The sequence below is a fragment of the Heptranchias perlo genome, chromosome 36 (genome assembly GCF_035084215.1).
Source record: "Heptranchias perlo isolate sHepPer1 chromosome 36, sHepPer1.hap1, whole genome shotgun sequence".
Classification (NCBI taxonomy): domain Eukaryota; kingdom Metazoa; phylum Chordata; class Chondrichthyes; order Hexanchiformes; family Hexanchidae; genus Heptranchias; species Heptranchias perlo.
The window spans coordinates 24,570,164-24,595,732 of record NC_090360.1 but is presented as its reverse complement, the minus strand read 5'-3'; the positions used below and the strand labels follow the sequence as shown (position 1 = coordinate 24,595,732).

The following is a 25,569-nucleotide window of genomic DNA, read 5'->3' as shown; positions in this document are numbered from 1 at the left end:
CTGACTAACTTGATTGAATTTTTCGAGGAGGTGACCAGGAGGATCGATGAGGGTAGCGCAATTGATGTAGTGTACATGGATTTTATCAAGGCTTTTGACAAGGTCCCACATGGCAGTAAAGGCCCATGGGATCCAAGGGAATGAGGCAAATTGGATCCAAAATTGGCTCAGTGGCAGGAAGCAAAGGGTAATGGTCGACAGGTGTTTTTGTGACTGGAAGGCTGTTTCCAGTGGGGTTCCACAGAGCTCGGCACTAGGTCCTTTGCTTTTTGTGGTATATATTAACAATTTGGACTTAAATGTAGAGGGCATGTTTAAGAAATTTGCGGATGACACAAAGATAGGTCATTTGGTTGATAGTGAGGAGGAAAGCTGTAGACTGCAGGAAGATGTCAATGGACTGGTCAGATGGGCAGAAAAATGGCAAATGGAATTCAATCCGGAGAAGTGTGAGGTAATGCATTTGGGGAGAGCAATCAAAGCAAGGGAATACACAATAAATGGGAGGATACTGAGAGGTGTAGAGGAAGTGAGGGACCTTGGAGTGCTTGTCCACAGATCCACAGAACAGGTAGACAAGGTGGTTAAGAAGGCATATGGAATGCTTTCCTTTATTAGCCGAGGCACAGATGTTATGCTGGAACATATGTATAAAACACTAGTTAGGCCACAGCTTGAGTACTGCACACAGTTCTGGTCACCACATTACAGGAAGGATGTAATTGCACTCGAGAGGGTGCAGAGGAAATTTATGAGGATGTTGCCAGGACTGGAGAATTTTAGCTATGATGACAAATTGGATAGGCTGGGGTTGTTTTCCTTGGAACAGAGGAGGCTGGGGGATGATTTGATTGAGATGTACAAAATTATGAGGGGCCTAGATAGAGTGGATAGGAAGGTCCTATTTCCCTTGGCAGAGGGGTCAATAACCAGGGGGCACAGATTTAAAGTGATTGGTAGAAGGATTAGAGCGGAAATGAGGAAAAGTTTTTTCACCCAGAGGGTGGTGGGGGTCTGGAACTCACTGCCTGAGAGGATGGTAGAGGCAGAAACCCTCATCTCATTTAAAAAATACCTGGATGTGCACCTGAAGAGCCGTGACCTGCAGGGCTAGAGACCAAATGCGGGAAAGTGGGATTAGGCTGGGTGGTTCGTTTCTCAGCCTGCGTGGACATGATGGGCTGAATGGCCTCCTTCTGTGCCGTAAATTTTCTATGATTCTATGAAAACAGAAAACAGAATAGGGGTTAAGGGTAACGACTCAGACTCGCAAAAGGCAGGAAGTTGTGTTCCACAGGGATCAGTGCTGGGACCACCGTTGTTCACAATTTACATAAATGATTTGGACTTGGGAATCGGAAGTACAATTTCAAAATTTGCAAATGACACCAAATTGGGGGGTGTAGTTAATACAAAGGAAGAATGGGTCAAAATGCAAGGACATTAATAAACTTGGAGAATGGGCGTGTAATTGGCAAATGAATTTCAATATAGATAAGTGTGAGGTGGTGCATTTTGATGGGAAGAATAAGGAGGCCACATACTGCTTGGATAATAAGAGTCTAAATGGGATAGAGGAGCAAAGGGGTACAGATACACAAATCACTGAAAGTAGCGACGTACTATAAGGCTCTAAAAAAGGCAATCCAAGAACTCCAAGAGAGATAGAATTGAAAAACCGAGAAGTTATGTTAAACTCATATAGAACCTTGGTTAGACCACACTTCCGGTCTCCATTTTATAAAAAGGATGTAGATGCATTGGGGAAGGTGCAATAAGGATTCACAAGGATGATACCAGAGCTGAGAGGATATACTTATCATTAAAGGCTGAACAGGCTGGGACTCTTTTCTCGAGGAAAGAGAAGGCTGATAACGTCTTGATTATGACCTATGATTTATTATAACCTGGTTATATCTTTAAGATAATGAAAGGGATGGATGGGGTAGACGTAGAGAAAATGTTTCTACTTGTGGAGAGTCTAAAACTAGATGTCATAAATATAAGATAGTCCCTAATAAATCCAATAGGGAGTTCAGGAGAACCTTCTTTACCCAGAGAGTGATGAGAATATGGAACTCACTGGCACAAGGTGTAGTTGAGGCGAATAGTTAAGGGGCAGCGAGATAAACACATGAGGGAGAAAGGAATAGAAGGATATGCTGATAGGGTTAGATGAAGTCAGATGGGAGGAGGCTCGTGTGGAACATAAACACCGGCATGGACCAGTTGGGCCGAATGGCCTGTTTCTATGCTGTATACTCGATGTAACTGGGTGATGTAAATATTTGCAGCAGCTGCATTTATTTTATTTGTTTACTATCTAGAACTCAAAAAACAACCAAAGTTCATATAGAGTCATAGAGTAGAGTCATAGAGTTATACAGCACGGATAGAGGCCCTTCGGCCCATCGTGTCCGCGCCGGCCATCAAGCCCAGTCGAATCTAATCCCATATTCCAGCATTTGGTCCGTAGCCTTGTATGCTATGGCATTTCAAGTGCTCATCCAAATGCTTCTTGAATGTTATGAGGGTTCCTGCCTCCACAACCCTCTCAGGCAGTGAGTTCCAGACTCCAACCACCCTCTGGGTGAAAAAGTTCTTTCTCAAATCCACTCTAAACCTCCCGCCTTTTACCTTGAATCTATGCCCCCTTGTTATAGAACCCTCAACGAAGGGAAAAAGCTCCTTAGTATCCATCCTATCTATGCCCCTCATAATTTTGTACACCTCAATCATGTCCCCCCTCAGCCTCCTCTGCTCCAAGGAAAACAAACCCAATCTTCCCAGTCTCTCTTCATAGCTGAAGCGCTCCAGCCCTGGTAACATCCTGGTGAATCTCCTCTGCACCCTCTCCAAAGCGATCACATCCTTCCTGTAGTGCGGCGACCAGAACTGCACACAGTACTCCAGCTGTGGCCTAACCAGTGTTTTATACAGCTCCATCATAACCTCCTTGCTCTTATATTCTATGCCTCGGCTAACAAAGGCAAGTATCCCATATGCCTTCTTTACCACCTTATCTACCTGTTGCGCTGCCTTCAGGGATCTGTGAACTTGCACACCAAGATCCCTCTGACCCTCTGTCTTGCCTAGGGTCTTCCCATTCATTGTGTATTCCCTTGCCTTGTTAGTCCCTCCAAAGTGCATCACCTCGCACTTTTCCGGGTTAAATTCCATTTGCCACTGTTCCGCCCATCTGACCAACCCATCTATATCGTCCTGCAGACTGAGGCAATCCTCCTCGCTATTTACCACCCTACCAATTTTTGTATCATCAGCGAACTTACTGATCATACCTTTTACATTCATATCCAAGTCATTAATGTAGACCACAAACAGCAAGGGCCCCAGCACAGATCCCTGTGGTACCCCACTGGCCACAGGCTTCCAGTCACAAAAACAACCTTCGACCATCACCCTCTGCCTTCTGCCACTAAGCCAGTTTGTATCCAAAGTGCCAAGGCACCCTGGACTCCATGGGCTCGTACCTTCTTGACCAGTCTCCTGTGCGGGACTTTATCGAAGGCCTGACTGAAATCCATGTATACCACATCCACTGCGTTACCCTCATCCACATGCCTAGTCACCCCCTCAAAAAATTCAATCAAATTAGTCAGACATGATCTTCCCTTGATAAAGCCATGTTGACTATCCCTGATTAATCCTTGCTTCTCCAAGTGGAGACTAATTTTGTCCTTCAGAATTTTTTCCAATAATTTTCCTACCACTGATGTTAGGCTCACTGGCCTGTAGTTCCCCGGTTTTTCCCTACTCCCCTTCTTGAATAATGGTACTACATTAGCGGTTCTCCAGTCCTCTGGCACATCCCCTGTGGCCAGAGAGGTTCTGAATATATGTGTTAGAGCCCCCGCAATCTCCTCCTTTGCCTCACACAGTAGCCTGGGATACATTTCGTCCAGGCCTGGGGATTTATCCATTTTTAGGCCTGCTAAAACCGCCAATACCTCCTCCCGCTCGATGTTAATATGTTCGAGTATATCACAGTCCCCCTGTCGTATTTCTCTGTCTACGTCGTCCTTCTCCATAGTGAAAACAGATGCAAAAAATTCATTTAGAACCCCTCCTACATCTGCCGGCTCCACACACAGATTGCCATTTTTGTCCCTAATGGGCCCTATTTTTTCCCTAGTTATCCTCTTACCCTTAATATACTTATAAAACATCTTAGGATTTTCCTTTATTTTGCTCGCCAGTGTTTTTTCATGGCCCCTCCTTGATCTCCTAATTTCTTTTTTAAGTATCCCCCTGCACTTTTTGTACTCCTCTAGGGCTTCCTCCGTCTTTAGCCTTTTGTATCTGCCAAAAGCCCTCCTTTTTTTCCTAATCCATTCTCGTATATCCCCTGACATCCAAGGTTCCCTGGAGTTCTTGGAACCACCTTTGACCTTTACGGGAACATGTTGCCATTGTATGGTCTCAATCTCCCTTCTGAAAGACTCCCATTGCTCCAATGCGGATTTTCCTACAAGCAGCTGATCCCAGTCCATTTTGGCCAGATCCTGCCTTATCCTATTAAAATCGGCCTTCCCCCAATTTAGAACCTTTATTTCCGGCCCCTCCCTGTCCTTTTCCATGACCATATAATCACTGGCAAGTTCCAGATGGCAAGTTTGGAGGGAGATTCAGGATAAAAATCCTCAATTTAAATATGTATATTTAAGCAGAACCTTTTGGCAATATTGTTATTTGAAAGTTGGGACAGGATTGAAATTGAGTTGCAAAGTCAGTACAGTCGACTGGTTTGTGGAGAGTAACATTGAAGACATCGATCTCCAGACATGTGTTCTTTCCTGTATAATTGAGGCATCGAGGTTTGTGTTATTGGCGTTAAGGGAAGAGCAGGGCAGTGTTGGTGAGTTTGGGTGTGTGTGGGGACTTGTGGGGGAGCATTGGGGGATACTTGAAGGAGTGACAGATGGATTGTTGATGTGTTTTATGGTGAACTTGATTACAGGGATTCAGATGAGAGGCCTGTTCTGCGACCATTTTCAAGCACCCTCTCTTCAAACCGATTTCGTTCAAACCATCTGCTGGAACATAGTGTTTCCTCTCTGTCCCGCCCAGTCCATTCTGCACGAAGACGCAATCCTCCTCGGACGCTCCACCCAATACATTCCAGTTTATCCCACTCTGGAACTCCGGTTGATGAAGTGGTGCGTGGAATACGGCTGTAAGTACAATGTATAAAAGTGTGGAGCATAGGAAAGTATAGAACTGGAAAACACTCTGCAGTGAACCCGGCAGCTCCCATAAACTCAATCAGCCACTCTGCCATAGGTCTGTCAAATTCTCCCTTAAATTCTTTCACACTTTGTTCGTCCACTCTCCTTCATTCCACACGTTGATCACCCTCAGCATAAAATAGTTCATCCTAAACTGCCTGTGCACCTTCCCCCCCATGAGTCCTGTTTCCTGGTACTTGAATTTGTGGCCATCTCATACATATCTTCTCTTAAGAATCTTGAATACTTGTGTCCACTAATCTGTCTGTATCCTGGAGTCACTTACAGTCCTCTTCCCAGTTGACCACACTGACTATCTTCTTATTGTTGCAAATGTTGTTATTGTGTTACCATACCTGAATCCAGATCATTTATCTATATTGATAAAAGCAGTGGTCTTAACACTGCTTTTAAATTGCGGAGGTACTGGCCATAATCTTCCAAACATCTGTAGATACGGGGGGTGATGTCAGAGGTCTGGAGAATTGCAAGTGTTACACCCTTGTTTAAAAAAGGGTGTAAGGATAAACCCAGCAACTATATACCAGTCAGTTTAACCTCAGTGGTGGGGAAACTTTTAGAAACGATAATCCGGGACAGAATTAACAGTCACTTGGACAAGTGTGGATTGATTAGGGAAAGCCAGAACAGATTTGTTAAAGGCAAATTGTGTTTAACTAACCTGATAAAGTTTTTTGATGAGGTAACAGAGAGGGTAGATGAGGGGAATGCAGTTGATGTGGCTATATGGACTTTCAAAAGACGTTTGATTAAGTCCGCATAGTAGGCTTATCATCAAGATTGCAGCCCATGGAATAAAGGGGGCAGTAGCAACATGGATACAGAATTGGCTAAGGGACAGGAAGCAGAGAGTAGTGGTGAACGGTTGTTTTTCAGATTGGAGGAAGGTGTTCAGTGGTGTTCCCCAGGGGTCGGTGCTGGGACCACTGCTTTTCTTGATTATATATTAATGAATTGGACTTGGGTGTACAGGACACAATTTCAAAATTTGCAGATGACACAAAACTTGGAAGGATAGTAAACAGTGAGAAGGATAGTGAGAGACTTCAAGAGGATATAGACAGGCTGGTGGCATGGGCGGACACGTGGCAGATGAAATTTAACGCAGAAAAATGCAAAGTGATATATTTTGGTAGGAAGAACAAGGAGAGGCAATATAAACTAGAGGGCACAACTCTAAAAGGTGTACAGGAACAGAGAGAACAGTCCTCGTGGAGATGAAGTCCCGTCTTCGCACTGAGGACACCATCCAACGTGTTGTGTGGCACTACCACCGTGCTAAATGGGATAGATTCAGAACAGATCTAGCAGCTCAAAACTGGGCATTCATGAGGCGCTGTGGGCCATCAGCAGCAGCAGAATTGTATTCCAGCACAATCTGTAACCTCATGGCCCGGCATATTCCTCACTCTACCATTACCAACAAGCCAGGGGATCAACCCTGGTTCAATGAGGAGTGTAGAAGAGCATGCCAGGAGCAGCACCAGGCGTACCTAAAAATGAGGTGCCAACCTGGTGAAGCTACAACTCAGGACTACATGCATGCTAAACAGCGGAAGCAACATGCTATAGACAGAGCTAAGCGATTCCACAACCAACGGATCAGATCAAAGCTCTGCAGTCCTGCCACATCCAGTTGTGAATGGTGGTGGACAATTAAACAACTAACGGGAGGAGGAGGCTCTGCAAACATCCCCATCCTCAATGATGGGGGAGTCCAGCACATGAGTGCAAAAGACAAGGCTGAAGTGTTTGCAACCATCTTCAGCCAGAAGTGCCGAGTGGATGATCCATCTCGGCCTCCTCCCGATATCCCCACCATCACAGAAGCCAGTCTTCGGCCAATTCGATTCACTCCACGTGATATCAAGAAACGGCTGAGTGCACTGGATACAGCAAAGGCTATGGGCCCCGACAACATCCCAGCTGTAGTGCTGACGACTTGTGCTCCAGAACTAGCTGCGCCTCTAGCCAAGCTGTTCCAGTACAGCTACAACACTGGCATCTACCCGACAATGTGGAAAATTGCCCAGGTATGTCCTGTCCACAAAAAGCAGGACAAATCCAATCCGGCCAATTACCGCCCCATCAGTCTACTCTCAATCATCAGCAAAGTGATGGAAGGTGTCATCGACAGTGCTATCAAGCGGCACTTACTCACCAATAACCTGCTCACCGATGCTCAGTTTGGGTTCCGCCAGGACCACTCGGCTCCAGACCTCATTACAGCGTTGGTCCAAACATGGACAAAAGAGCTGAATTCCAGATGTGAGGTGAGAGTGACTGCCCTTGACATGAAGGCAGCATTTGACTGAGTGTGGCACCAAGGAGCCCTAGTAAAATTGAAGTCAATGGGAATCAGGGGGAAAACTCTCCAGTGGCTGGAGTCATACCTAGCACAAAAGAAGATGGTAGTGGTTGTTGGAGGCCAATCATCTCAGCCCCAGGACATTGCTGCAGGAGTTCCTCAGGGCAGTGTCCAAGGCCCAACCATCTTCAGCTGCTTCATCAATGACCTTCCCTCCATCATAAGGTCAGAAATGGGGATGTTCGCTGATGACTGCACAGTGTTCAGTTCCATTCGCAACCCCTCAAATAATGAAGCAGTCCGAGCCCGCATGCAGCAAGACCTGGACAACATCCAGGCTTGTGCTCATAAGTGGCAAGTAACATTCGCACCAGATAAGTGCCAGGCAATGACCATCTCCAACAAGAGAGAGTCTAACCACCTCCCCCTGACATTCAACGGCATTACCATCACCAAATCCCCCACCATCAACATCCTGGGGGTCACCATTGACCAGAAACTTAACTGGACCAGCCATATAAATACTGTGGCTACGAGAGCAGGTCAGAGGCTGGGTATTCTGCGGCGAGTGACTCACCTCCTGACTCCCCAAAGCCTTTCCACCATCTACAAGGCACAAGTCAGGAGTGTGATGGAATGCTCTCCACTTGCTTGGATGAGTGCAGCTCCAACAACACTCAAGAAGCTCGACACCATCCAAGATAAAGCAGCCCGCTTGATTGGCACCCCATCCACCACCCTAAACATTCACTCCCTTCACCACCGGCGCACTGTGGCTGCAGTGTGTACTGTCCACAGGATGCACTGCAGCAACTCGCCAAGGCTTCTTCGACAGCACCTCCCAAACCCGCGACCTCTACCACCTAGAAGGACAAGAGCAGCAGGCACATGGGAACAACACCACCTGCACGTTCCCCTCCAAGTCACACACCATCCCGACTTGGAAATATATCGCCGTTCCTTCATTGTCGCTGGGTCAAAATCCTGGAACTCCCTTCCTAACAGCACTGTGGGAGAACCTTCACCACACGGACTGCAGCGGTTCAAGAAGGCGGCTCACCACCACCTTCTCGAGGGCAATTAGGGATGGGCAATAAATGCCGGCCTCGCCAGCGACGCCCACATCCCGTGAACGAATATTAAAAAAAAATCATTGAAGATGGCAGGGCAGGTTGAGAAAGCGGTTAAAAAAGCATACGGGATCCTGGGTTTTATAAATAGAGGCATTGAGTACAAAATAATGGAAGTCACAATGAACCTTTATAAAACACTGGTTTGGCCACAACTGGAGTATTGTGTCCAGTTCTGGACACCGCACTTTAGGAAAGATGTAAAGGCCTTTGAGAGGGTGCAGAAGAGATTTACTAGAATGATTCCAGGGATGAGGGACTTCAGTTATGTGGAGAGACTGGAGAAGCTGGGGTTGTTCTCCTTGGAACAGAGACGGTTGCGAGGAGATTTGATAGAGGTATTCAAAATCATGAAGAGTCTAGATGGAGTAGATGGAGAGAAACTGTTCCCATTGGCGGAATGGTCAAGAACCAGAGGGCATAGATTTAAGGTGATCGGCAAAAGAACCACAGGTGACATGAAGAAAAATTTCTTTACCTAGCGAGCGGTTAGGATCTGGAATGCACTGCCCGAGGGGGTGGTGGAGACAGATTCAATCATGCCTTCAAAAGGGAACTGGATAAGTACTTGAAAGGAAAAAATTTGCAGGGCTTCGGGGATAGAGCGAGGGAGTGGGACTAGCTGGATTGCTCTTGCATAGAGCCGGGGAGGACTCGATGGGCCGAATGGCCTCCTTCCGTGCTGTAACCTTTTAATGATTCGAATTCCTGAGGGGCCCACTACTTACATCCCTCCAGACTGAAAAACAACAAACTTCATCAACAGCTTCCAATGTGGCACCTCATCAAACACAAAATTCATTGGATTTCCTTTTCAATGCACTTCATTATTTACTCATAGAAGTTACAACATGGAAACAGGCCCTTCGGCCCAACATGTCCATGTCGCCCAGTTTATACCACTAAGCTAGTCCCAATTGCCTGCACTTGGCCCATATCCCTCGATACCCATCTTCCCCAAAGAACTCAATAGAATTTGTCAGATACAACTTACTGTTACAAATCCATGCTGCCTGTCCTGAATTAACTCACACCTCCCTAGGTAAGGACTAACTTTATTCCGAATTATGCTCTTTCAGAAGCTTACCCACGACAGGTGTTAGGCAGACTCGTCTGTCATTATTTGGTTGATTCATTTCTCCCTTTTACAAGAGGTGTAACATTGCCAGCCCTCTGGCACAAATTTGATATCCAAGAATATTTGAAAGATTGTGTCGGAGCGTCAGCAGTTTGTTCTCTGACTTTCCTCCACATTCGAGGTTATGCTCCGTCAGGGCCCAGGGCCTCTTCCACCTCGACTTCCACCACTTTGTTTCCGTACTCCTCCCTTATCTATAGTCCTCCCATTGAACTGCTCCACTCCCCCTCTTGTACCTTCCATTTGGTGTCCCCTTATCCTTTCTAATCTGTCTTTGTTTCCCTTCTATATTTTGTGTACTGTTTGTTTGTTTATATTTGTAGATTTACAATAGCCTCTCTTTTTTTCAGTATCATTTCAGTTTTAGTTTCTCTACAAATCTAAGCTCTTCCACTTTTTGCTGCACCATCTTTACTTCTTTTTGGAATATGTCTAATTTGTGCCCTTATTCATAGTATCATAATAGGTGCATTGAGTTACATCGAAACTACAGCTCAGAATGTTTATGCTACACATGAGCCTCCTCCCTCCCTTCTTAATCTGACTATATCAGCATATCCTTCTATTCCTTTCTCCCTTATGTGCTTATCTAGCTTCCCCTTAAATATATCTATGCTATTTGCATTAACTATTCCTTGTGGTAGCGCATTCCACTTCTCACCACTCTTTAGGTAAAGAAGTTTCTCCTGAATTCACTGTTGGATCTATTAGCGACTATTTTATATTGATGACCTCCAGTTTTAGACTTCCCCACAAGTGGAAACATTTTCTACCTCCACCCTATCAAACCCTTTCATTATCTTAAAGACCACTATCAGGTCACCCCTCAGCCTTCTCTTTTCGAGAGAAAACAGCCCCAGCCTATTCAGCCTTTCCTGATAAGTATATCCTCTCAGCACAGGAGGAGGCCGTTCGGCTCATCGTGCCCGTGCCGGATTTTTGAAAGAGCTATCCAATTAGTCCTATTACCTGCTCTTTCCCCATTGCCCTGTAATTTGTTTTCCTTCAAGTATTTATCCAATTCCCTTTTGAAAGTTATTATTGAATCTGCTTCTACCGCCCTTTCAGGCAGCGCATTCTAGATCATAACAACTCGCTGCGTAAAAAAATGTTTCCTCATGTCGCCTCTGACTCTTTTGCCGATCACCTTAAATCTGTGCCCTCTGGTTACCGACCCTTCTGCCACTGGGAACAGTTTCTCCTTATTTACTCTATCAAAACCCTTCATGATTTTGAACACCTCTATCAAATCTCCCCTTAACCTTCTCTATTCTAAGGAAAACTACCCTCACTTCTTCAGTCTCTCCACGTAACTGAAGTCCCTCATCCCTGGTACCATTCCAGTAAATCTCTTCTGCACCCTCTCTAAGGCCTTGACATCCTTTCTAAAGCCTGGTGCCACAATTGAACACAATACTCCAGCTGAGGCCTAACCAGTGATTAATAAAGGTTTAGCATAACTTCCTTGCTTTTGTACTCTATGCCTCTATTAATAAAGCCCAGGATCCTAAATGCTTTTTTAACAGCCTTCTCAACTTGTCCTGCCAGCTTCAAAGATTTGTGTATGTGCACCCCCAGGTCTCTCTGTTCCTGCACCCCCTTTAAAATTGTACCATTTAGTTTATATTGCCTCTCCTCATTCTTCCTACCAAAATGTATCACTTCACACTTCTCTGAGTTAAATTTCATCTGTTGTGTGTCTGCCCATTTCACCAGTCTGTCTATGCCCTCCTGAAGTCTGTTACTATCCTCTTCATTGTTTACTACATTTCCGATTTTTGTGTCATCTGCAAACTTTGAAATTATACCCTCTATACCCAAGGTCAGGTCATTAATATATAACAAAAAGAGCAGTGGTCCTAATGCTGACCCCTGGGGAACACCACTGTATACTTCCCTCCAGTCTGAAAAACAACCGTTCACCACTACTCTCTGCTTTCTGTCCCTTAACCAATTTTGTATCCATGCTGCCACTGTCCCTTTAATCCTGTGGCCTTTAACCTTGCTAATAAGTCTATTATGTGATACTTTATCAAATGCCTTTTGAAAGTTCATGTGCACAACATCAACCGCACTACCCTCATCAACCCTCTCCGTTATTTCATCAAAGAACGCAATCAAGTTAGTCAAACATGATTTTCCTTTACCAAATCCGTGCTGACTTTTATTTATTAGCCCATACTTTTCCAAGTGCCAATTAATTTTGTCCCAGATTATTGTCTCTAAAGGTTTCCCCACCACTGATGTTAAGTTGACTGGCCTGTAATTGCCGAGTTTATCCCTCTCCCCTTTTTGGAACAGCGATGTTACATTTGAATCCTCCAGTCCTCCGGCACCTTCCCTATGTCTAATGGGGATTGAAGGATTGTGGCCAGAGCCTCTGCAATTTCCACCTTTACTTCCCTCAGTAACCTGGGATGCATCCCATCTGGACCTGGTGACTTTTCTACTTTGAGTACTGCCAATCTTTTAAGTACCTCCTCTTTATCTATTTTTATCTCATTCAATATCGCTACTACCTCCTCCTTAACTGTTACAATGGCAGCATCTTCTTCTCTAGTGAAGACAGATGCGAAGTATTCATTCAGTACCTCAGCCATGCCCTCTGTCATCACAAGAAGATCTCCTATTTTTGTCCTTAATCATTCCCACCCTTCCTTTGACTACTCTTTTACTAGTAATATGTTTATGAAAGACCTTTGGGTTGCCTTTTATGTTACCCGCTAATCTATTCTCATACTCCCCCTTTTGCCTCTCTTTATTCCCTTTTTTTGATCTCCTCTGTACTTTCTGTATTCGGCCTGGTTCTCTACTGTATTATGAACCTTACATTTATCATAAGCCTCCTTTTTCTGTTTCATTTTACTTTCTATATCTTTAGTCATCCAGGGAGCTCTGGCATTGGATGCCCTTCCTTTCCCCCTCGTAGGGATGTGTCTACTCTGTACACAAACAATCTCCTCCTTGGAGGCCTCCATTGTTCAATTAATGTTTTGCCTACCAATTTTTGATTCCAATCCACCTGGGCAAGATCCCTTTTTAACTCACTGAAATTTGCCCTCCTCCAGTTAAGCATTTTCACATTTGATTATTCCTTGTCCTTTTCCATAACTGTTCTAAACCTAATGATATTATGATCTCAGTTCCCTAAATGCTCCCCCACTGAAACATGCTTCACCTATCTACCAAATACTTCTTTAAACACCTCCCACTGTTCATCTGTTGTTTTATCCATTAATAGTTCTGCCTAGTCTAATGTGCTCAATTCCTGCCTCATCCCTCCAAAGTCCGTCTTACCTAAATTTAAAACTTTTGTTCGTGACTCACCGTTCTCCCTCTCAAACCTAATATCGAATTCTGTTATATTATGGTCATTCTTAGCTCGGTGTTCCCTTATTGCTAGATTGTTGACTAATTCAGGCTCATTACTTATTACTAAATCTAAGATGGCCTGTTCCCTTGTCGGTTCAAGAACAGATTGTTCCAGAAAACTGTCCTGAATACATTCAAGAAATTCACTACCTTTGTGACTCGAGCTGTTCTGCTTCCCCCAGTTTATGTGAAAATAAAATCTCCTATTATCACCACTCTGTTTTTGCAACAGATTCTCTGATCTCTGTGTTTATGCATCCCGTTACTTTATCACTGCTATCAGGAGGTCTGTAGACAACTCCCACCAAAGTCTTGCATCCTTTTCTATTCCTCAGTTCTACCCAGAGAGTTTCGACTGCCTGCTCACCCGTACTGATATCCCCTCTTTCTAATGCTGTAATAATGTCCCTTTATCATTATTGCTACTCCTCCTCCTTTTCCAATTTCCCTGTTCTTTCTGAAGACCTTATAACCTGGTATATTTATCTCCCAGACATGCCCAGCTTGCAGCCAGGTCTCAGTGATGGCCACTATGTCATACAATTTAAACTGAGTTTGCGCTTCTAATTTGCTTGTTTTATTCCTTATGCTACGTGCATTAGTGTATAGAACTCTTATTTGGGCAACAAACCTTGCCCTGCCCTTTTGCCCTGATGATGTTTTTCTCATATATTTTAACTTATCACATTCCTTGTTTTTCATCACTCCTGTTACATTTTTTATCAGTTATTTTATGATTTCCTATTTGTTTTCTGAGCGTGAAGTATTTATATTACCTTTAACACTATTGATGATCTGGACTTTGTTCTCGCCCCTTTTTCTTATCTTAGGGCTATTTTCGCTTTTATTTTTATTTCTGCCTGAGCCCTCCCCCCTTTTTATTGGTTTAAAGTCCTTTCTACAGCCCTATTTATCCTTTCAGCTTGGACCTGGGTCCCAGCCTGGTTCAGGTGGAGCCCGTCCCAGGGGTACAGCTCCCTCCTGTCCCAGTACTGGTGCCAGTGTCCCATGAAATGGAACCTCTCCTTTCCACACCAGTCTTTCAGCCATGCAGTCACGTTCCTGATCTGTTTGTCCCGACGCCAATTAGCACGTGGCTCAGATAATAATTTGGTCACAGTGCAGGGCTTTGGGGTGGCCCGAGCGTGAATTCCGTTATGTTCTCTCTTCTCCCCCTGCCTCCCCGCACACCGTGGCCTCTGTTGCCTTAGTTTAGTGTCAGTGTAAGAAACCCAGACAATTGTTAACCATCTATTCAGCTTACCTGACCATTTGTTCAAACGTCGAGGTACTCTCTCAGACTGAGTGAGAGAGTTGTTGGCATGTTATCCTTTTCACTTCTGGGACCAGGTTTGAATGCAGGCTGGACTGATCCTGTACTGATTGGGAAATGGTGCTCTCTGTGAGCAAAGATTGTACCAGCAGCATTTCCTGTTCGTGCCCCCAGTAAAGCTGCTATGTAATAGGCGTTTGGGCAGTATCATTGCAGTACTGACTAGGCTTGAGACCTTTGCACAAAACTACCCAATAATTTGGCACAAAGCACCATTCGTTAGCATAACTCAAGCTGGCTGGTCAACAAGGGGAAAAATTCACACAAGGGGATTCTCTTTGAAGACTTGAGGATATGTCATTTTGGGCCAATGTGGAGGCAGCTTTATCTTATAATTCATGCCATATCAAACCTGGGAGTGTTAGCTGCAGAAACTGAATGCCAAAAGTGGAAAAGTAATCCATTCATACCTCAGTGAACACAAAATCACCAAAGAAGGTCAAACGATCTTCACTCTCTGAATGTCACCGGGAAACTCTCCTGCATTTGAATGTGGCGATTATTCTGAGAAAAACACACAGGAGACTATCTGCCTTGGGACTGTTTGTTTTGTCAATGTACCTTCTAGGTTATCTTTGTGAAATTAGAGTAGATTTTAAATGTGGTCATTCAAATCATCCTGCACTGGTTGCAAATGGTGCTCTCTGTGAGCAAAGATTGTGACAGCAGCATTTCCTGTTAATGGATTTTTCATAGTTTCTCCCTTTCCCTGGGTAAGTGCATAAATACACTATCCGCTGTGATAATATGTTATGTGGACCAGAAATGTGAGTCTCAATGGAAGCAGTCATGCACTTTAGGAAGCTCAAGAAATCAAAATTAACCTTTTTCTTCTTTTGGATTATAGACAGACAGCCAGTGATCGCCTCTCCGCCCCAACTCCGCCTGTCAGACACAACGCCCTGCTCCCACCGATCAGCAGCGCCGATATCAATCATTCAGCTGAAAAATTAACTGCTCGACCGCAGGTACTTGAAGAAGTGCCCCTGCTGCAGATTGCTTCAGTTACTGCCACCTACGTGTCACCTATTCATATAATTCCAATCTGTAACTATTATACTCGATCCTATTGATAATCTGTAACTATTATACTGTCTCCTATTGATAATCTGTAACTATTATACTCTCTTCTATTGATAATCTGTAATTATTATACTCCCTCCAATTGATAATCTGTAACTATTACACTCTCTCCTATTGATAATCTGTAACTATTATACTCTCTTCTATTGATAATCTGTAACTATTATACTCTCTTCTATTGATAATCTGTAACTATTATACTCTCTCCTATTGATAATCTGTAACTATTATACTCTCTCCTATTGATAATCTGTAACTATTATACTCTCTTCTATTGATAATCTGTAATTATTATACTCCCTCCAATTGACAATCTGTAACTATTACACTCTCTCCTATTGATAATCTGTAACTATTATACTCTCTTCTATTGATAATCTGTAACTATTATACTCTCTCCTATTGATAATCTGTAACTATTACACTCTCTCCTGTTGATAATCTGTAACAATTATACTCACTCCTATTGATAATCTGTAACTATTACACTCGCTCCAATTGATAATCTGTAACTATTACACTCGCTCCTATTGATAATCTGTAACAATTATACTCTCTCCTATTGATAATCTGTAACTATTATACTCTCTCCTATTGATAATCTGTAACTATTATACTCTCTCCTATTGATAATCTATAACTATTATACTCTCTCCTATTGATAATCTGTAACTATTATACTCTCTCCTATTGATAATCTGTAACAATTATACTCGCTCCAATTGATAATCTGTAACAATTATACTCGCTCCAATTGATAATCTGTAACTATTACACTCGCTCCAATTGATAATCTGTAACTATTACACTCTCTCCAATTGATAATCTGTAACAATTATACTCGCTCCAATTGATAATCTGTAACTATTATACTCTCTCCTATTGATAATCTGTAACTATTATACTCTCTTCTATTGATAATCTGTAACTATTATACTCTCTCCTATTGATAATCTGTAACTATTATACTCTCTCCTATTGATAATCTGTAACAATTATACTCACTCCTATTGATAATCTGTAACTATTACACTCGCTCCAATTGATAATCTGTAACTATTACACTCTCTCCTATTGATAATCTGTAACAATTATACTCTCTCCTATTGATAATCTATAACTATTATACTCTCTGCTATTGATAATCTGTAACTATTATACTCTCTCCAATTGATAATCTGTAACTATTATACTCTCTCCTATTGATAATCTGTAACTATTATACTCTCTCCTATTGATAATCTATAACTATTATACTCTCTCCTATTGATAATCTGTAACTATTATACTCTCTCCTATTGATAATCTGTAACTATTACACTCGCTCCAATTGATAATCTGTAACTATTACACTCGCTCCAACTGATAATCTGTAACAATTATACTCTCTCCAATTGATAATTTGTAACAATTATACTCGCTCCAATTGATAATCTGTAACTATTATACTCTCTTCTATTGATAATCTGTAATTATTATACTCCCTCCAATTGATAATCTGTAACTATTACACTCTCTCGTATTGATAATCTGTAACTATTATACTCTCTTCTATTGATAATCTGTAAATATTATACTCTCTCCTATTGATAATCAGTAACTATTATACTCACTCCAATTGATAATCTGTAACAATTATACTCACTCCTATTGATAATCTGTAACTATTACACTCGCTCCAATTGATAATCTGTAACAATTATACTCACTCCGATTGATAATCTGTAACTATTACACTCGCTCCAATTGATAATCTGTAACTATTACACTCTCTCCTATTGATAATCTGTAACTATTATACTCTCTCCTATTGATAATATATAACTATTATACTCTCTCCTATTGATAATCTGTAACTATTATACTCACTCCTATTGATAATCTGTAACTATTACACTTGCTCCAATTGATAATCTGTAACTATTACACTCGCTCCAATTGATAATCTGTAACTATTACACTCGCTCCAACTGATAATCTGCAACAATTATACTCTCTCCAATTGATAATCTGTAACAATTATACTCGCTCCAATTGATAATCTGTAACAATTATACTCGCTCCAATTGATAATCTGTAACTATTACACTCGCTCCAATTGATAATCTGTAACAATTATACTCTCTCCAATTGATAATCTGTAACAATTATACTCGCTCCAATTGATAATCTGTAACTATTATACTCTCTCCTATTGATAATCTGTAACTATTATACTCGCTCCAATTGATAATCTCTAACAATTATACTCGCTCCAATTGATAATCTGTAACAATTATACTCGCTCCAATTGATAATCTGTAACAATTATACTCGCTCCAATTGATAATCTGTAACAATTATACTCGCCCCAATTGATAATCTGTAACAATTATACTCGCTCCAATTGATAATCTGTAACTATTATACTCTCTCCAATTGATAATCTGTAACAATTATACTCACTCCGATTGATAATCTGTAACAATTATACTCACTCCGATTGATAATCTGTAACTATTACACTCGCTCCAATTGATAATCTGTAACTATTACACTCTCTCCTATTGATAATCTGTAACTATTATACTCTCTCCTATTGATAATATATAACTATTATACTCTCTCCTATTGATAATCTGTAACTATTATACTCACTCCTATTGATAATCTGTAACTATTACACTTGCTCCAATTGATAATCTGTAACTATTACACTCGCTCCAATTGATAATCTGTAACTATTACACTCGCTCCAACTGATAATCTGCAACAATTATACTCTCTCCAATTGATAATCTGTAACAATTATACTCGCTCCAATTGATAATCTGTAACAATTATACTCGCTCCAATTGATAATCTGTAACTATTACACTCGCTCCAATTGATAATCTGTAACAATTATACTCTCTCCAATTGATAATCTGTAACAATTATACTCGCTCCAATTGATAATCTGTAACTATTATACTCTCTCCTATTGATAATCTGTAACTATTATACTCGCTCCAATTGATAATCTCTAACAATTATACTCGCTCCAATTGATAATCTGTAACAATTATACTCGCTCCAATTGATAATCTGTAACAATTATACTCGCTCCAATTGATAATCTGTAACAATTATACTCGCCCCAATTGATAATCTGTAACAATTATACTCGCTCCAATTGATAATCTGTAACTATTATACTCTCTCCAATTGATAATCTGTAACAATTATACTCGTTCCAATTGATAATCTGTAACTATTATACTCTCTCCTATTGATAATCTGTAACTATTATACTCGCTCCTATTGATAATCTGTAACAATTATACTCTCTCCTATTGAGAATCTGTAACTATTATACTCTCTCCTATTGATAATCTGTAACTATTATACTCTCTCCTATTGATAATCTATAACTATTATACTCTCTCCTATTGATAATCTGTAACTATTATACTCTCTTCTATTGATAATCTGTAACTATTACACTCGCTCCAATTGATAATCTGTAACTATTACACTCGCTCCAACTGATAATCTGTAACAATTATACTCTCTCCAATTGATAATCTGTAACAATTATACTCGCTCCAATTGATAATCTGTAACTATTATACTCTCTTCTATTGATAATCTGTAATTATTATACTCCCTCCAATTGATAATCTGTAACTATTACACTCTCTCCTATTGATAATCTGTAACTATTACACTCTCTCCTATTGATAATCTGTAACTATTATACTCACTCCTATTGATAATCTGTAACTATTATACTCTCTCCTATTGATAATATATAACTATTATACTCACTCCTATTGATAATCTGTAACAATTATACTCGCTCCAATTGATAATCTGTAACTATTATACTCTCTCCAATTGATAATCTGTAACTATTACACTCGCTCCAACTGATAATCTGTAACAATTATACTCTCTCCAATTGATAATCTGTAACAATTATACTCGCTCCAATTGATAATCTGTAACTATTATACTCTCTTCTATTGATAATCTGTAATTATTATACTCCCTCCAATTGATAATCTGTAACTATTATACTCTCTCCAATTGATAATCTGTAACTATTATACTCTCTCCAATTGATAATCTGTAACAATTATACTCGCTCCAATTGATAATCTGTAACAATTATACTCGCTCCAATTGATAATCTGTAACAATTATACTCTCTCCTATTGATAATCTGTAACTATTATACTCTCTCCTATTGATAATCTGTAACTATTATACTCTCTCCTATTGATAATCTGTAACTATTATACTCTCTCCAATTGATAATCTGTAACAATTATACTCTCTCCTATTGATAATCTGTAACTATTATACTCGCTCCAATTGATAATCTGTAACTATTACACTCGCTCCTATTGATAATCTGTAACTATTATACTCTCTCCTATTGATAATCTGTAACTATTATATTCTCTCCTATTGATAATCTATAACTATTATACTCTCTCCTATTGATAATCTGTAACTATTATACTCTCTCCCTTTGATAATCTGTAACTATTACACTCGCTCCAATTGATAATCTGTAACAATTATACTCTCTCCAATTGATAATCTGTAACAATTATACTCGCTCCAATTGATAATCTGTAACTATTATACTCTCTTCTATTGATAATCTGTAATTATTATACTCCCTCCAATTGATAATCTGTAACTATTATACTCTCTCCTATTGATAATATATAACTATTATACTCACTCCTATTGATAATCTGTAACTATTACACTCGCTCCAATTGATAATCTGTAACTATTACACTCGCTCCAATTGATAATCTGTAACTATTACACTCGCTCCAATTGATAATCTGTAACAATTATACTCGCTCCAATTGATAATCTGTAACTATTACACTCGCTCCAATTGATAATCTGTAACAATTATACTCGCTCCAATTGATAATCTGTAACTATTATACTCTCTCCAATTGATAATCTGTAACTATTACACTCGCTCCAACTGATAATCTGTAACAATTATACTCTCTCCAATTGATAATCTGTAACAATTATACTCGCTCCAATTGATAATCTGTAACTATTATACTCTCTTCTATTGATAATCTGTAATTATTATACTCCCTCCAATTGATAATCTGTAACTATTACACTCTCTCCTATTGATAATCTGTAACTTTTATACTCTCTTCTATTGATAATCTGTAACTATTATACTCTCTCCTATTGATAATCTGTAACTATTATACTCTCTCCTATTGATAATCTGTAACTATTACACTCGCTCCAATTGATAATCTGTAACTATTACACTCGCTCCAATTGATAATCTGTAACTATTACACTCGCTCCAATTGATAATCTGTAACTATTACACTCGCTCCAACTGATAATCTGTAACAATTATACTCGCTCCAATTGATGATCTGAAACTATTACACTCGCTCCAATTGATAATCTGTAACAATTATACTCGCTCCAATTGATAATCTGTAACTATTATACTCTCTCCAATTGATAAACTGTAACAATTATACTCGCTCCAATTGATAATCTGTAACAATTATACTCGCTCCAATTGATAATCTGTAACTATTATACTCTCTCCTATTGATAATCTGTAACTATTATACTCTCTCCTATTGATAATCTGTAACAATTATACTCGCTCCAATTGATAATCTGTAACTATTACACTCGCTCCAATTGATAATCTGTAACAATTATACTCTCTCCAATTGATAATCTGTAACAATTATACTCGCTCCAATTGATAATCTGTAACAATTATACTCGCTCCAATTGATAATCTGTAACAATTATACTCGCTCCAATTGATAATCTGTAACAATTATACTCGCTCCAATTGATAATCTGTAACTATTATACTCTCTCCTATTGATAATCTGTAACTATTATACTCTCTCCAATTGATAATCTGTAACAATTATACTCGCTCCAATTGATAATCTGTAACAATTGTACTCGCTCCAATTGATAATCTGTAACTATTATACTCTCTCCTATTGATAATCTGTAACTATTGTACTCTCTCCAATTGATAATCTGTAACAATTCTCCTCGCTCCAATTGATAATCTGTAACTATTATACTCTCTCCTATTGATAATCTGTAACTATTATACTCTCTCCAATTGATAATCTGTAACAATTATACTCGCTCCGATTGATAATCTGTAACTATTACACTCGCTCCAACTGATAATCTGTAACAATTATACTCGCTCCAATTGATAATCTGTAACTATTATACTCTCTCCTGTTGATAATCTGTAACTATTATACTCTCTCCTATTGATAATCTGTAACTATTATACTCTCTCCAATTGATAATCTGTAACAATTATACTCGCTCCAATTGATAATCTGTAACTGTTACACTCGCTCCAACTGATAATCTGTAACAATTATACTCGCTCCAATTGATAATCTGTAACTATTATACTCTCTCCTGTTGATAATCTGTAACTATTATACTCTCTCCTATTGATAATCTGTAATTGTTATATTCTCTCCTATTGATAATCTGTAACTATTATACTCTCCCCAATTGATAATCTGTAACAATTATACTCGCTCCAATTGATAATCTGTAACTATTATACTCTCTCCTATTGATAATCTGTAACTATTATACTCGCTCCAATTGATAATCTGTAACTATTACACTCGCTCCTATTGATAATCTGTAACTATTATACTCTCTCCTATTGATAATCTGTAACTATTATACTCTCTCCTATTGATAATCTGTAACTATTATATTCTCTCCTATTGATAATCTATAACTATTATACTCTCTCCTATTGATAATCTGTAACTATTATACTCTCTCCTATTGATAATCTGTAACTATTACACTCGCTCCAATTGATAATCTGTAACAATTATACTCTCTCCAATTGATAATCTGTAACAATTATACTCGCTCCAATTGATAATCTGTAACTATTATACTCTCTTCTATTGATAATCTGTAATTATTATACTCCCTCCAATTGATAATCTGTAACTATTATACTCTCTCCTATTGATAATATATAACTATTATACTCACTCCTATTGATAATCTGTAACTATTACACTCGCTCCAATTGATAATCTGTAACAATTATACTCGCTCCAATTGATAATCTGTAACTGTTACACTCGCTCCAACTGATAATCTGTAACAATTATACTCGCTCCAATTGATAATCTGTAACTATTATACTCTCTCCTGTTGATAATCTGTAACTATTATACTCTCTCCTATTGATAATCTGTAATTGTTATATTCTCTCCTATTGATAATCTGTAACTATTATACTCTCCCCAATTGATAATCTGTAACAATTATACTCGCTCCAATTGATAATCTGTAACTATTATACTCTCTCCTATTGATAATCTGTAACTATTATACTCGCTCCAATTGATAATCTGTAACTATTACACTCGCTCCTATTGATAATCTGTAACTATTATACTCTCTCCTATTGATAATCTGTAACTATTATACTCTCTCCTATTGATAATCTGTAACTATTATATTCTCTCCTATTGATAATCTATAACTATTATACTCTCTCCTATTGATAATCTGTAACTATTATACTCTCTCCTATTGATAATCTGTAACTATTACACTCGCTCCAATTGATAATCTGTAACAATTATACTCTCTCCAATTGATAATCTGTAACAATTATACTCGCTCCAATTGATAATCTGTAACTATTATACTCTCTTCTATTGATAATCTGTAATTATTATACTCCCTCCAATTGATAATCTGTAACTATTATACTCTCTCCTATTGATAATATATAACTATTATACTCACTCCTATTGATAATCTGTAACTATTACACTCGCTCCAATTGATAATCTGTAACTATTACACTCGCTCCAATTGATAATCTGTAACAATTATACTCTCTCCAATTGATAATCTGTAACAATTATACTCGCTCCAATTGATAATCTGTAACTATTATACTCTCTTCTATTGATAATCTGTAACTTTTATACTCTCTTCTATTGATAATCTGTAACTATTATACTCTCTCCTATTGATAATCTGTAACTATTATACTCGCTCCAATTGATAATCTGTAACAATTATACTCGCTCCAATTGATAATCTGTAACAATTATACTCGCTCCAATTGATAATCTGTAACAATTATACTCGCTCCAATTGATAATCTGTAACTATTATACTCTCTCCTATTGATAATCTGTAACTATTATACTCTCTCCAATTGATAATCTGTAACAATTATACTCGCTCCAATTGATAATCTGTAACAATTATACTCGCTCCAATTGATAATCTGTAACTATTATACTCTCTCCTATTGATAATCTGTAACTATTATACTCTCTCCAATTGATAATCTGTAACAATTATACTCGCTCCAATTGATAATCTGTAACTATTATACTCTCTCCTATTGATAATCTGTAACTATTATACTCTCTCCAATTGATAATCTGTAACAATTATACTCGCTCCAATTGATAATCTGTAACTATTACACTCGCTCCAACTGATAATCTGTAACAATTATACTCGCTCCAATTGATAATCTGTAACTATTATACTCTCTCCTGTTGATAATCTGTAACTATTATACTCTCTCCTATTGATAATCTGTAATTGTTATATTCTCTCCAATTGATAATCTGTAACTATTATACTCTCTCCTATTGATAATCTGTAACTATTATACTCTCTCCAATTGATAATCTGTAACAATTATACTCGCTCCAATTGATAATCTGTAACTATTACACTCGCTCCAACTGATAATCTGTAACAATTATACTCGCTCCAATTGATAATCTGTAACTATTATACTCTCTCCTGTTGATAATCTGTAACTATTATACTCTCTCCTATTGATAATCTGTAATTGTTATATTCTCTCCTATTGATAATCTGTAACTATTATACTCTCCCCAATTGATAATCTGTAACTATTATACTCGATCCTATTGATAATCTGTAACAATTATACTCTCTCCAATTGATAATCTGTAACTATTATACTCTCTCCTATTGATAATCTGTAACAATTATACTCCCTCCAATTGATAATCTGTAACTATTATACTCTCTCCTATTGATAATCTGTAACTATTATACTCTCTCCAATTGATAATCTGTAACTATTATACTCGATCCTATTGATAATCTGTAACAATTATACTCTCTCCAATTGATAATCTGTAACTATTATACTCTCTCCAATTGATAATCTGTAACTATTATACTCTCTCCTATTGATAATCTGTAATTATTATATTCTCTCCTATTGATAATCTGTAACTATTATACTCTCTCCAATTGATAATCTGTAACTATTATACTCTCTCTAATTGATAATCTGTAACTATTATACTCTCTCCTATTGATAATCTGTAACTATTACACTCGCTCCTATTGATAATCTGTAACTATTATACTCGATCCTATTGATAATCTGTAACAATTATACTTGCTCCTATTGATAATCTGTTACTATTGTACTCGATCCTATTGATAATCTGTAACTATTACACTCTCTCCTATTGATAATCTGTAACTATTACACTCTCTCCTATTGATAATCTGTAACTATTATACTCTCTCCTATTGATAATCCGTAACTATTGTACTCTCTCCAATTGATGATCTGTAACTATTATACTCACTACTATTGCTGATCTGTAACTATTATACTCTCTCCTATTGATAATCTATAACTATTATACTCTCTCCTATTGATAATCGATAACTATTATACTCTCTCCTATTGATAATCTGTAACTGTTATACTCTCTCCTATTGATAATCTGTAACTATTACACTCTCTCCTATTGATAATCTGTAACTATTACACTCGCTCCTATTGATTATCTAGAACTATTATAGTCACTACTATTAATAATCTGTAACTATTATACTCTCTCCTA

At 38.8% G+C, this 25,569-nt stretch overlaps 1 protein-coding gene across 3 annotated transcripts in view; it reads left to right on the top strand.

Moving 5' to 3' along the window:
• fam149b1 (family with sequence similarity 149 member B1) overlaps positions 1 to 25,569 on the top strand; it is a 155,975-nt gene that overhangs the window by 84,239 nt on the left and 46,167 nt on the right. For all 3 annotated transcript variants that reach the window (XM_067972776.1, XM_067972775.1, XM_067972777.1), the window contains 2 exons: positions 4,979 to 5,194; positions 15,396 to 15,516. In XM_067972776.1, coding sequence (XP_067828877.1) covers positions 4,979 to 5,194; positions 15,396 to 15,516 — 337 coding nt within the window. The remainder of the gene's footprint in view (positions 1 to 4,978; positions 5,195 to 15,395; positions 15,517 to 25,569) is intronic.